The sequence below is a fragment of the Vanellus vanellus genome (assembly GCF_965231255.1).
Source record: "Vanellus vanellus genome assembly, chromosome: 11".
Classification (NCBI taxonomy): Eukaryota; Metazoa; Chordata; class Aves; order Charadriiformes; family Charadriidae; genus Vanellus; species Vanellus vanellus.
The window spans coordinates 14,751,468-14,765,801 of NC_138916.1; the positions used below are offsets into that span (position 1 = coordinate 14,751,468).

The 14,334-nt window shown below is 34.1% G+C and overlaps 1 protein-coding gene across 1 annotated transcript in view; it reads left to right on the forward strand.

Annotated features, from left to right (window-relative positions):
• Positions 1-14,334, forward strand: part of EFL1 (elongation factor like GTPase 1) — an 81,142-nt gene that overhangs the window by 19,086 nt on the left and 47,722 nt on the right. Inside the window, exons 12-14 of the mRNA XM_082489097.1 lie at positions 3,663-3,814; positions 4,526-4,704; positions 5,385-5,520. Of these exons, the coding sequence (XP_082345223.1) occupies positions 3,663-3,814; positions 4,526-4,704; positions 5,385-5,520 (467 nt within the window). The remainder of the gene's footprint in view (positions 1-3,662; positions 3,815-4,525; positions 4,705-5,384; positions 5,521-14,334) is intronic.

Genomic DNA, 14,334 nt, shown 5'->3' on the forward strand with positions numbered 1-14,334 from the left:
AATCAACAATCTATTGAATGCTAATAGTATGTATATTATACTCTTTTCCACATTATTATTTCCATAGCATTTGTTTACCACGTGGTTGAGGTTCAGATGAGTTAGTAATAGTGTGGTTACCCACTTATGTCAGCTCTATTACTTGTGCCTGGTTCACGTGTGTAGTGTCTGGATGCTGCAGCATCCCTCTGGAGGTAGAGAATCTCTATTTTTCTTTCTGCTCCAGAATTTTCATTTACTGTTTTTTGTGTGACTGCATGGTCCCATTTATTTGCTGCCAACATTAGGAGGCTGTAGATCCTTTCTTATGGAGTGAAAAAAGGGGAGGGAAGAAATATGGTAGGGAAGATGAGAGAATCTTTATTCTGGTTTGGTCAGCATTTGTTCAAAATTGATTTAGTTTCTGATTGGTTTTGCCAACTGGAGAAATTGAATAAATCAGTGTATAATTTAAAACTGGTTTCGTTGCAGATCCAGTGCCTTGTGTGCATTAATCTTGTTCTGTGTTTTGCTTGAGTGTGTTACAATTCTATATAAGGATTTATTTGACAACATTATCTTTTTGTGGTTTCTAATGATACTACTGGGAGTGACTAATTTTATAGAAATTGATGCTGACAGAAGCTAGGATGGAAGTCTAGGTTGTACCTACTAGCTAAAGTCCCACCCACACTCAATCTGCTTCTTATCAAAGTGAGAATATAATTAACTGTGCTTATATGTATTGCAACTTACACCAATGCATTCAAAATTTTAAGGTACCTTTAACATTTGTGATTAGAACTATCTGACACCTAAATATATCGATACTTTTAAAAATACCATATAAAGGGGGGAAAAAAGCAAACAAACTTTTCTTTTACTCTCGGGATTATTTACTCAAATGAAAAGTATTTTTGGACAATAAAATGTGTTGGAATGCATACATATGTCCTCATGTATACTACGCCATCATATATAAACTGCATTTATGATACCCTTGGCTGTCTCATCTATACTTTCCCTATCAATCTCTCTCCTCTGGGAATTTTTCAGACATTCTAAACCCTTAAATAGCTTTGAACAGCTGTCTTTAGGAAAAAAAAACAAACACCTCATCATAAAAAAGTTTTCTTCTCCACCATCTGCTTTGCATTTTGTATTGTTAAGCCTCACTCTTTTGCAATAAAATAAGCAAAACAAACAGAAATACCGCACTATCCCAAATTTCAGAGATACATATTCTTAATTCTGTTACAGTGATTGTTTAATTGATGATTTTTTTAAAGGGGAAAAAAAAAAGTTGCTGAGAAGTTTGTAGCAGCAATTTTGTCTTTTGCATTTTCTATGCCATGTAATATGTCTGTCCCAGGTTCTGAGTTCTGAAAGTCTGTGCTTCAAATTCTGACATTTTATCCTGGGGGCCTCTCTTAGGTAATTTTTAGAGATATTTTATTCATATATAGTTTTCTTACTCTCTCGAATGGATTGTGTGGATTCAAGCTAAGCATGAAACTGTGTTTAAAGTGATTTCCTCAAGTTCTAGGAAGAATTTTAATAAAATGAAGAGTCTCATTAAATGTTTTCTTTAATTAAGTCTCTTATAAATTGTGTTGTATGCAGAAAAGCATCCATATTATGTGATAAAAAAAATACTACTGGCAGTGAGTTGGTCTCAGCCACCTAATCTGTTCAGGGCTTTCTGCCCCTAATAATCCAGTTAAAGGCAGAGTAAGTGTCCAGTAAGTTTCTTTACTGGCTACACGTAAAAACTTTGACCCCTAAGTGATGGGTTGTTTTCCTGTTTGGGAGTGTGGAATGGTTGATACGGGGATGTGATTCAATTATTTATTTACTTATTTATTTATTTTTTACTAGAGACCATACTTACATGCCTGTTCTGTAAAGAAAAATTGCTCTACTGCCATAGTGCATCCCACTGGTTGTTTCTTCTCTTATCATTCATTACTACTGCTGCTATTCAGAAAATCTTGAACTCTTTTTGTAAGTGTGGAAATTAAAGTAAAGAGAGGAAGTGACTTGTCCAAGGCTCCTAAGCAAGCTAAAACTAGTAGGGCACTTTTGTTTTTAATGCTCTGTTCATCAAACTGTGTGCTTGATGCAGTTGACCGAAAAAAATCCTAAACCATCAAGAACTGCTGTTCTTGCCTCTGTCATATGAGCAAATGCAGGTGTAAGGACACATCTTGTGGATGGGGTTTTACTGTGGGATATGTTCACCTTCTTGAGTTGAAGTCAAGATCTAAGCCTGTGATTAGGTTGTCCAGTTGTGTTGTACAAATGCATCTTTTCTGATACAATTCTTCTGTTTCTTCTCTCAAGTTAGAATTCCATTAAGATTATTCATATAATATAAAAAATGCATTGGTTGTTATTTTGGAAATAAATTATTTATTGATCCTGGAAAGCAATATATATTTCCATTACTCGCAATGCAAAAAAAACAAACAAACAAAAAAAACCCAAACCAAAACAAAACCAAACGCTTTATGGTTCCATGAAAAATATTATGTCTGCTTAACCATTATTTTTTCCTGCTTTTATTCCACAGTGATAAAGATTATTTTTTTAATGTAGGCACCTGACAGCATGCTACATGAGAAATTGTTGATATTGAAACTATGAAACAGAATAGATTGTTCTTAAGAATATTTGTAGGGATTATAGCAGGATCACAGGTTCAGCTCTTTTATGTGGGAAATTAATAGAAACAGAGGAGGAACTGGAAAGAGATGACGACTAGTATCTGAAATTAATTTCCTTGTTTGGACTTTATTAAATTCTAAGATAACCTCATATCACAGACTTTTATTAAGGGCCAGATTTAAAAATCAAATGGACAATTTCATTTATTGAATTTACATTTCATATATGTGTTACTGATGTTTAAAATGCTTGAGAAGAGTTGCATTTAAAAACAAGTCTGGTTATATTGCCTTATGTAAGAATGATAATGTCATTCTTTAATTTTTATTTTTTGTTGCTTTAAATCTTATGTTAAAGCACTTTGTTTTAAGGCAGGGTTTATCAGCGAGTAGATAGAAATTGCACCAGAATATTAAAATAAATTTTTGTTTTTGTTGTCTCAGTTTTAAGTCTTTTGTTAATCACTTTAAGGAAAGGTAGCTATAGCAAGCAAAGACTTTTCCCTGCATTTGAACACTTGCCATAAAGACTACGTTAAAATAATAAAGACACCATGAGTAATTTAAAATGACAGTATTTGATCCCCTATGTATTTGGTAGAAAAGTCTGCTAGTTTTTTCTAACTATCTTGGTATAGGTAAGCTTAGATTAGTACACTGTATGCTTAGTCTTAGTTGTCATTCTAACTCAGGATAACATACTGGACGTGGTGTTAAAAACGATTTTAAAAATTGGCTTGAATCTTTTCTGAAAAAGTGAGAATTCACACATCAGTAGGAGAAACTTGACTTATTTTAACAAAATGAACAGAAGTTTAAGGTGGTGGCCTCTTCTTAAACATGGTAGAGGAAGAGTTTGCTAATTTTACCTGACTTAAAATATATAGTGTCATGGGGACAAAAGGCATTCTGCACAAGTTTTTACTTATGCTAAATATAGCGCTCTGTTTATTGTAATTTAATTTATTTTAAAATAAATGACATTTCCAAATACTAACGTTTTAAAATACAATGTAGGCCTTTAACTCAAGAAGAAATAGCTCATCGGCGTGAACTTGCAAAACGAAGGCATGCAGAAAAATTGGCAGCAAATCAGGGAAAGGAGCTGTCAGAAATGCCCTCAAATGAAAATTCATCTGAAGTAACTGGGAACACTGGTGATAAGAAAGGTATGTAATGGTCTGCTGTATGTTTAATAGTAGTGTCTAGGTGTTGTCAAGGGGCTGTGTTCCTTGCAAAGAATCGTCCACATGCCAGTCCAGACAGTTCAATAGATGGAACTGAAGAAAGAGTGAGGAACGATTTGTAAGAAAGCTGATAGTTCATAAATGCTGTGATAGTGCCATGGATACTTGTTCCTATAGCCTGAGCATTTGCTTGGTCTCAAGACTTAAAGTCAGTAAAAATAGATGATGCTGGAAGGAGATGCTCTGCTGAAAAATTAAATAAATTTTGCTCCAAGTAGAAGGGTGTGGCGATTGACTTCTGCCCTTGTGTATGAGATAGAAAAATTCAGGTTTGTTTATCTAACTGCTAGAACCTTCTTATTGACTTGTTACTAGCATACTTTATGCCAATATAATTCTAATTCCTTTAAGCTTTTATGTAACTGTTAAAAAAACAAAACAAAAACAACAACCAAAAAAAACCCCCCAAAAATAAACAAACCCCCCCAAAACCAAAACCCAAACCCAAACAGCCTAATCATAAATTGCTATGAGCAACAGGACTGGATTTTGAGTTACAATGGGGCATTCTTGCTGTCTTTTAATGCGTCGCCAGATGTGATAGGATAATATGTAATGGTTGGGTTTTTTTTATTTCAGATGGTGAGGCAGAAACTAGTTTTATACTTCATGTATTTTTCTATCTTTGATTAGGTGAAGAGCAACAGCTCACTGATCAAGCAGACATCATGACCTCAAAGGCAATGAAAAAGGAAGCAGAGAACAAGGAGTCTTTCATTGCTTTTGCTCGAGTGTTCAGTGGCGTGGTGCGAAGAGGGCAGAAGATCTTTGTTTTAGGACCAAAATATGACCCTGCTGAGTCTTTGCATAAGGTAAGAGGTGACAGTGAACTGTTACCGTAACTTGGGATTCTTTTGAAACACAGATGACTTAACTTTTTACATGTTGCTCACTCAAAAACTAAAAAAAAAAAGTTCAAGACAAATTCCAGAAAGTATCAAAGTAATTTAGGTGATTGTGGTAATAGCTGATTGTGCCCATAAACTCATTACCAACCCTAGTATTTCCAAAGTAATTTAAGGTACAGTGTTGTATTAGCTAACAATAAATCCGGTATGTGCATACTTTGATTCAAACTTGCAAAGGAAAATACAATGCTTTTGGGAACAGGAAGGTACATAGTAGAATTGAAAAAAATGGTGTTAAATGTTTTGAGATTGTGATCATAGAAGTTCATTACTTATGAATTTACTTTAAAACATTAGTTTTATCAGTGACGAAAAGTGAGCTAGAAGTAGTACAGACCTAAAAATTACGAAAGAAAGCATTACTTTTTATTTTCTTGGTAACATTTGCTTGTTTCCCACAAGATTGGATTTTTGGAAGGAGAAAAAATATTTTCAAGTATATGTTGGTTTTTAATATCTAATTTTGGAAATGAAAACACTTTAGATTGTATTTCTTAGCTTTGGAAGGCAAGGAGGTTTTGAGAAAAAGTTTTTATCAGTACTAAATGATAAGTATCTAACACTGGTTGTTTTACTCTCTGTAGCTGTCATCCCAGTGTTCTGCTACAAACGATACGCCATTAGTACCTCACATGACTTGCTGTACATTGGAGAATCTGTACTTGCTTATGGGAAGAGAACTTGAAGATCTTGAAGAAGTACCTGCAGGAAACGTTCTGGGTAAGATGTAACTAGTATTTCATTTCCTAGAGCTTGAATCCTTATGTCATCCAAAATACACGGAAATTGTTCTGGTGTGATTAATAATAAGAAAACTTAAATAAATCTATGAAGCTATTTCATGTGTGCAATAAATGAAGACACTCTAATTAAACTGTGATTTCTGTGATCTTTGAGTTGTGAGGAGGGAAAAGTTGCATGAATAGCTGAAAACTAGGGGTTACATTAGCTGGTTATCTTCAGATTGGAGTATTGCCAGGTAAGTATCGCTGCCTGGAAGTGCAAAAGGCAGCAGAAAGGTCTCGTATTTTATAATTTGCAAAGATTATTGATAATATTTTCCCAACAGTGGAAATTCTGTAATATTACTTCCCTAGTGATGTGGATAATTGTAGTTTTATTTATGGGTCTGCTTGAACTGTGGTGCTAAAAAATTCTTTCTTCTATGGCTGTGGCAAATTTTGAGCTTTCTCCATGGACAAGGTTCTGAGTGATAAGTCATCCTAATCATTGAGTTATGCTCTTTTGTGCCAGATTCTCAGCTGCTTTGCTGTAGTGAATAGTATATATATATATATATATATGAATAGTATTCTTTGCTGGTTTTCTCCATTTGTCTTTTTTTACTATCAAAACTACTGTTTAGAATTTAGAAATTGTAAAATTTAAAAGTTGTTTGGTTCTTTCTTTTTTTCATTTTGTGAGTGAAAATATATGAACTACAGCAAAACATAAGGGTTTTTTATGTCTATTGTCTTAATTTTTAGAAATTTATTGTAAATATGTAATAAGTCAAAAATAAGTGTACTGTGTCAGGGTTTGATTTTGTTAATCTAGGCAGTTAGCCATGCTGGTTGCTTTTAAGCATGGGCCTTGTGTTCAGAATAGAAGCAGATGGTGAATTAGTTTTATTTGGAAACTTAATATTTTAAAATTCTGAATTATACCTTACTTCAGTCTAGCCAAGTTGACCATTTTCAGTATCAAAATGTATTAAATATATGATCTGCTTTTTTCAAAAAATGATTAAGAGTTTGGGAAAAAAAAAAACAACCAACAAACAAACAAAAACCTACCCCAAAACACTCTGCACTAAGATTGAAATGATATAATCTTCGTGCTTGCCAAATACTCCTGGAGCTGCCTCCTGCAGAGAAAAATGTACTGGGAGAATTATATTTAATGTTAAGAGTTGGACCAAATGTCAAGATATGTTTTTGTAACCAATGAATTCTACCAAAAAGCTGTGAGTAGTCTTTACTGCTGAAGGCTACTCTTCAGTGGGGTCTAGGATGGGGTCTAGCTTTTCCATAACGAAACCGTATTAGCTGAGTAATACGAAAGTTCTAAATGGTGACACAGGATTTGTCATATTTAGAAGAATTCATTAGAATTTTAAGATCAGAATTAACCATCAGAGCTCTTAGCCAGACTATGTTTGGTATTTCATATCTTTTTACCTGGTTGTTCTCTAGTCTCTTTATATATTGACAAAACGTGTTTTAATTTTTGCCTAGAACATACAGTTCAAGTATATATGTTGGATTTTCTTACATTTGATGTCATTTTAAAGAATTTTTAAAACTAAGAGCCCTAAATACCTTTTTGTTCATTTGTTTCTCCTATCTCCCTGTAAAGCTGCTGTTAATTTACATAAATTCAATAAACACCTTTACTGATTTGATGATGATTTACCACACTCCAGAGAAAATGCAATACATTTATATGAAAGGAATCTGTAACAATGGTGATGCAAGACTTTTATTATTCCTGCTAGTAACAATGATTTCTGTTTCAAAGGCCATTTATCTTCCAGCTTTAAAGCATACAGCAGTGATTTTTCTCCAGCCATATAAGGAAATTGCTTGTAGATTATCTAGTAAATTAAGGAAGCTTTTCTGAAAGCTGTGTAGTTTTACTCTGTGTAATTAAATTATTGCCATAAGGAATACACAGTTAATCATTACTGCCTATTTCCACTTAATCTTGTGGCATACGGTTTATCCAGACATATTTTTTTTTTCTTCAGGGTTTGAGGGGTTTTTGCTATTATTTATAGGTTGTTTCTTACAAGGAAGAATCTGCTTGGTCCTAGTGAGCAGACTTTTTTTTTTTTTTTTTTTTATACTGGCTTATGCAAAGGTTTAATGATCAAAGGCGTGGCTTGATACATAGGTGTTTTTACTGAGGATGAAAAGATTTCATCCCTTGTTCCTTGTGTTCAATTAATATTTCCTTAAAATACTAATCTCCTTTTAATTACTAAAAATGTGAGTAACTTGTAGCAAAATATTGTAAAAGGAAAAGGTAATGAAGCATGCTGTATTTGAACTACAAAGCTGTCACACAAATGGAATTCAAGAACATCCAGCTGAAAAACAATACTATGGCCCTGTCTAATAGGCATAGCTATTCTGGCAAACTTTGGTAAGTTATTTTCTGGTATTATTCTGAGTTCCTGGAAGTTAGGAAAGACAAACTGCTTTGCATTAGGTAATTTGTATTGCAAGTTTGTAGCTCAAATGTTTTGTCAAAAGTGTTTGTCAAAAACCTGTAAGCACTATGTAATTTTCAAGTAATGTGGCAAACAAAAAATACTAACTCCTTCCACGTAGTGGTTTATAATTCACTTTTTTTTTTTTTTTTTTTACAGTTTGTGTGACTACTATACATTTTTTGTAGTAGGTTGAGTAGGAGGTGAAATACGGTTTTAAAAAAATGAAAAAGTTCTTGGGGACCAAGGATAAGAAAGTCTTTGTAATAAATCTTCTTTTAAAAATTAGTTGTCAGAATATTCTGTATAAAGCAAAGGGAGCTTGATAAAGACAGTCATCTGGCTATCCAGATGTCTTTAGCTTCTTTAGTTTATTGAGAATTATAGAAGCTTATTGATTATTAGGTTCTCAGGTTCTTGCTGGGACACTCTTCCTTGTACAGGGGTCGTGTATGGTACTGGAGGTTCCTGCTACCGTGCAGGCATCTTCTCCAGATGTGTTATTTGATAGGAAGTGAATCCCTGGCTGTAGCATGAAATCCATTCATGTCTAGTTTAGTTATCATAGCTCTTCTTACAGTTGCTTAGTTTCTCTTATAAAATGGATACCTATAAGTGGTCCAGTCAAGAAACGTTAATTGATTTAATGTGGATGTTGTATGCAAGTTCTTCTGTTTGCCAGGTAGTGTTAAGTATTGTTAAACAAATTGTAGAGACTGATAATGCAGGTACACAAACATGAAAATAAAACACCAACATAAACAATTTTTCTTTTCCTTTTTGTTTTGGTAATGAGAGGTGTGGGGCAGCAGTATTTATTATGTAATAATAGCAGTAGTATTCATGCAAGGACATAATATGAATGAAACAATGTTGCTACTTTACCAGGAGGAAAAACAGTAACTTAAATTGAAACAGTGTTAGAAGTTCCACAAAGGAGATTATTACAGGCAAGTTTTATATTATTTCAGTTATGTTTCTGTGTTAAGAATATTTATTCTAAATCAAGACTACCTCTATCACAGCAGTAAGTGTTTTGAAGCATTGATAAGTCTGTATTCTGGGGAATAAAAGAGGAAGTGGGTATGGTTGATGTGCTTGTTCACATGCAAGAATCACTCTTTTCAAATACTTATTTATTTAAACCAGGCAAAGGAAAAGTACAAGTACAGGAAAAGCATCATTTTGTAACACTTGTTCTGATATTTTTGTGATTGAAGACGATAAAAAGAACTTAGTGGGTGATCCCCAAAGTGACAAAGGAAAAATTAGAAGGCGGTAAGTGAGGAAAAAGTAATTTGGGCTCATAACTAAAGATTGAGCAAGTGCATTCCCTCCAGGTCCACACGATAGCTTCCTTTTCCCCTCCTTTTTCTAATTTTTCTTGTTGCTGTCCTGTAATTGAAGGCAAAATGCCTTTTTTGTTCTGTGCATAAAAAGGGGGGGTTAATAACAAAAACAGTTGCTGGAGGTAGTATAAAAATGTATTTTAAATAGGCAAAAAGAAGTAGTGAATTTTTCTTATGATATCATGCACAAATGAAAGGCCTAAAATTCCCATACTGGGTCTTGATTCTTATTTCTAAGTAATTTAAGCAAACACTGATGTAAGAACCAAGGAACGTGTTTCTGAAAACACTGGTTTAGGTACTTGTATAAGTACGAGTGTGTTTAGGTACTTGTAGAAATGAATGATGTTGTGGGTTTTTTTTAAACTTGGCTCGGTGTCATGTTTTTCTGAAAAATAATTGAAGGATCAAGTGATACATTTTTGTTAATTGGAATAAAATTTATCTCAAGGCATGTTGTGCGTGCACACTCATGCATGTGCACGCATGTGTTCAGAATAACAGGCATCTTAAAATTGACAGGTATACTGCTTTTTATCCACAAGTACCATAACAATAGTCTTTGTTTGTTAGCATACAAAACCCAGATTTTTCTTAGAGCTGCCTATATGACTATTTAAGTGCTTTTTGTTTTGTTGAATACTGTTAAAAGCAAAGCTTTTTCCCTTACCACAAGATTTGTAGTGCTTTAGTGTAATGCTCATAGGAGGCTAGATGATTTCCTGAATGTTTTCAAATGCAGTTAGCTATGTGAATATCAAGTGCTCTACCAAATTAAGAGCATTTGTTTCTTTAACTTACCAAATGCTGCTGTTAAAAGCAGGAATCTAGAAGTCACTCCTGTTGCCAGCTCACTGTGAACTGGCGTCCTACATGACAGACTGTTGTGTACCTTGTTTTTTCCATTTCTAAAATGCTTGTTTTCCCATACAATGTTCTTTCATGTTTTAATTATTTATAAAGCACTTATAGGATTCTTGACTTGTAAACACTATGACATGAGAAATATAGGTAATTACGGATTCGTACTTGTGGATTTTTTTTGTACCTTTCTGAAGATAGGTGCCATACAGCTGCAGTCAGTGTGAAGAGCTGGTATGAAGTGGTATAGCTAACCTCATAACAAGGTGTCTGACAAGCATTTTATTCCTTTAGGACTTCATTGAACAATTTAGGAGCTTTTAATAAGCAGCCTCTGTTAAGAGCAAAGAGCAGCTGCAAGCAGCAATGCCATTTTAAAAGCCCAGAATGGCTTTCTAGGACTGATGCCAACTAGCAAGCATTACCACCTTCTGTGAAAGCCCTAGGAACTGTCCTGCTGTTGCACCAGCCTTTTATTTCTGTGCAAACATTTGGTGGGCTAATTTCACTCTCTGAATCAGTAATGTGATTATTTTAAAAAAAAAAAAAAAAAAAAAAAAAAAGCCATCTTGAAGTGATTCCAGCTGCATGGGCTGTCTTATTTCGGCATACTGTGATCAGTGAACACAAGAGGGCAGTCTTTCTCAAGAATGTTACTGAAAATAACCGAAAATAGTGAATGAAACAAAGAAAACCCAAACCTTTGTCTTCAGTTTTGGAATACTTACAATTTTTATCGCTAACTGCGATCTTATAACCCCAATAAAATAACCTTGCATTTTTAACAAGTTTATAGTAATCCAGTATTATTCAGGAAAAGGTATACAATTGAATGGATTGTGTTATTGAATGATGTTTTATCTCTGTGAACTGTTGAGTTTACCTGACATTATTGTATCTATATTAATTTCCTACCCAATTAATGCTTTACGAATAGTTAGATTGTTGAAAAAAATAAATATGTTCAAGTTGTTTCTTTGAGCTAAAGACATAACAGTATATCTGTTGTTTGGCCACTTCCAGTGCTGTAGTGGGCAGTTACTGCTTTTTGCTGTGTGTACTTCCAACAAGCAGGCTGAATAATTTATTTTGCTTTTTGAGCAATGTAACATAACATGGTATGCAGCTAATGAACTAGTATCAAATGAAATTAGGAGTGTAATTTGCTGATTATCTGTCAAGTTTCCTTTACCCCATTTGCCTTACCATTTTTGTGATTTTATTTGTGATTCCATTTCAGGGGATTTGACTCGACAAACTTTATTGCAAAAGAAATAAGTGATTCATTACCTTGTTTCAAATCAATATCAACATATCACTGGAGAGGAAAAAATATGACATGTCTTAGATCAGAGGTATAGCACTGACATGTGTCTTTATTGACCCAGCTAAGGTTTTTTGGGGAAGAATACTTTGGATGGTTAATAGTTTCCTTATAAAGCCTTTTTAGGTTGGGTGTTTTTTTAATTTATATTGAAGAGTTTAAATTGCTTTTTGAGCAGCTATTTTTTTTCTATTTTTCTGACTGTAGCTTCTTAAGACTATAAAAGGAAATAATAAGTGTAGTAATTCTTTCTGAAGAAAACCACTTGTAAATTCTCTAGTGCTTCTGGAATGTTCTCTGCTCTAATTTTCAGGAGTTTATTATGAGATCTTAAAAATGTGTTTAGTCTTGCCACTGGACTGGAGAGAATGCAATGAAACATTGTGTATCAGTTTCAAGCAACTTTTAGTTATTGTAATCTGTAAAATCTGAGTTTTCATGTAAATGAAAATTAGATTTCTAAATAATCTTCCAAATGTGGGGCAAGCGCTTCTGATTCTTTGGGATTGTAAACAGACAGATACTTGCTGATAATTGAGGTTTCCCAAGTAGTAGCAGGAGGAAAACTGCCCAGACTTATCTGTGTTTGCTGCTGCTACTTATATGCCTGTGGGCAGCAGTGGGACTAACAAGAATCAAGACAATTTCATACCATTGCTGCTTGAAGAAACTCACAGCACGGCAGCAGGCACATGCTCTGCAGCTACTTAATAGAAAAGATCTAGAAATAGACTGGAAATGGGGTTTGAGGTGCAGGCAGTCTCTGTTTATCACCCCTGTGTTTGCTTCAGAAAGAAATAATTTTTGGCCTTGGGACTTCAAATTTATTAGATGCCTATTATTACACTAATATACACTGATCAGAATTCAGGGCCAGTGTTAAAGGAGACCAACTCCTTTTCCTGGTGTAAGGGTGGAGAATTCACTTATTTAGTCATTGCCTCTGGGCAGATGTTACTCAGCCTTTCAATAGCTGGTTGTGGGTTTAGGTCCCAGACACTAGCTGGCTTATCTCCAAAATTTCCAAATCTTCTGTGTGAGTACTTGATTGGGTGTGATTTTTCAAGTCTCTTTAAAATGACAGGATAGGGATTTTCCCCAGTATTTCACAGTTACTTTCTTTAGTCAGCATCAATGTATTATTTTTAGTCCCTCCCTCTATGAAATGGAATATGTCCATGTATAAATAAAGGGAGAACAGTTATCTACAGAAATAGCCATATTTATTGCTCGGCTAACGAACCTCTTGTTTTTTTTCCTATACTGTAAGAGAACAAGAGTGTTAAAGTAGTTAGTATCATGGATGTAGAATGGTATTAGAAGCCTTAAGGTGAAGTTTTGAGATGATTGGCTGAGCTCACATCCGTAATGTTGCATTTGGGATTTTTTCCATCATACTGAGATACATCCCTGATGATTTGGGGAAATTACCTCACATTTTCATTTGAAAAGCCTGAAAATTATACCCTCCCTCGATCTGCTTATAAAAATTACTTGGAGCATGTTTTTTGTTCGATGTTTTGTTTTGGGTTTTTTTTGTTGTGTTTTTTTTTGTTGTGTTTTTTTTTTGTTTGTTTTTTGTTTTTTTTTAAACCAGTATCCTCTTTAAAACTAGAATGTCAGTATTGTTTAATAGGTGGCAGTTCATAGTATAGCCATGTGCTCTCTTCTTTCTTACAAAGTGGTTCTAACAGGAACTACCTAACTTGTCTTGATCGGTTGAAAAGCTCTAAAGAGACTCTAGTATCTGTTACTATATGAGGATCTATGATAGATGAACCAAAGCGACTTCAGTTTTGTACTGAAAGTTGTCAGAATTCCATTTCTCAGAATTTCCTGGCTGTTAGTGCCGCCATGAAATATTGTACAAAGAAATGGGAAACATTAGTTCCAGGATGAACTTGGACATTGGGGCACTAGAGTAAATGGCTGTGAGATTCAGCAAGGATGCCTAATTTGAGGAATTAATGTTTAAAGTTCAGTTTTCAACGGAGGTATAAATTATCTGATTTACCAAGAATCTGTATTTATACTCTATAATTGAACCTTTTATCCCTCTGTACAAAACGTTATTAGGCTTGTTTTCCTACTTCTGAATTAAACACGCTGGAGAATTCCCTTTGCAGAATTACTTTGCTGTAGAACTCAAACTTTCAGAAAGCTGTTTTAAAGGTACATTTCCTTTTGTTTAATGTGGCTGTGGGTTTTCTGAAATTCAAACTGAGAACATACAGTCTCATTTCAGGAATAAGTACAAACGAGTTTGAAAATATATGCCTTATTACATGTAAATTCACGTATAGCCATTCAGACGTAAAAAAGACACCATAAATCAAAACTGTTTAGGAATGTGTGCAATTACCAATGCAGAAAAGAAGTTTTATTCTTAAAGGTTTTTAAGTTTTGCAGTGCTATTTATGGAAAATGCATCTCATGTACTTGAATCAGGTAGTGACATTTTTGAGAAGAAATGTGTACTTTTAATCAGCTCATTTAGCTATTCTGGTCAGATACAGTTCAATTTCTATCAGATGAATTAAGCTTTTCAGCTTCATTGCAAAGGTAGTCAGTTCATGTACTAAAAGGTAGTTGTAAGATACAGATATTTGCCGTAGTATCGAGTCATAGTATACTGTGGGGCAGATAGCTAAATAAAAACATAGCTGGAGTACTGTCTCATTCAAGCTAGACTTTTACTTAAGTGTGGAATTGCAAAGACAATGAAGGGTGTAAAAGCTTACATTAAATCCTGAAGTTAGAATCATAGAATGGTTAGAGTTGGAACT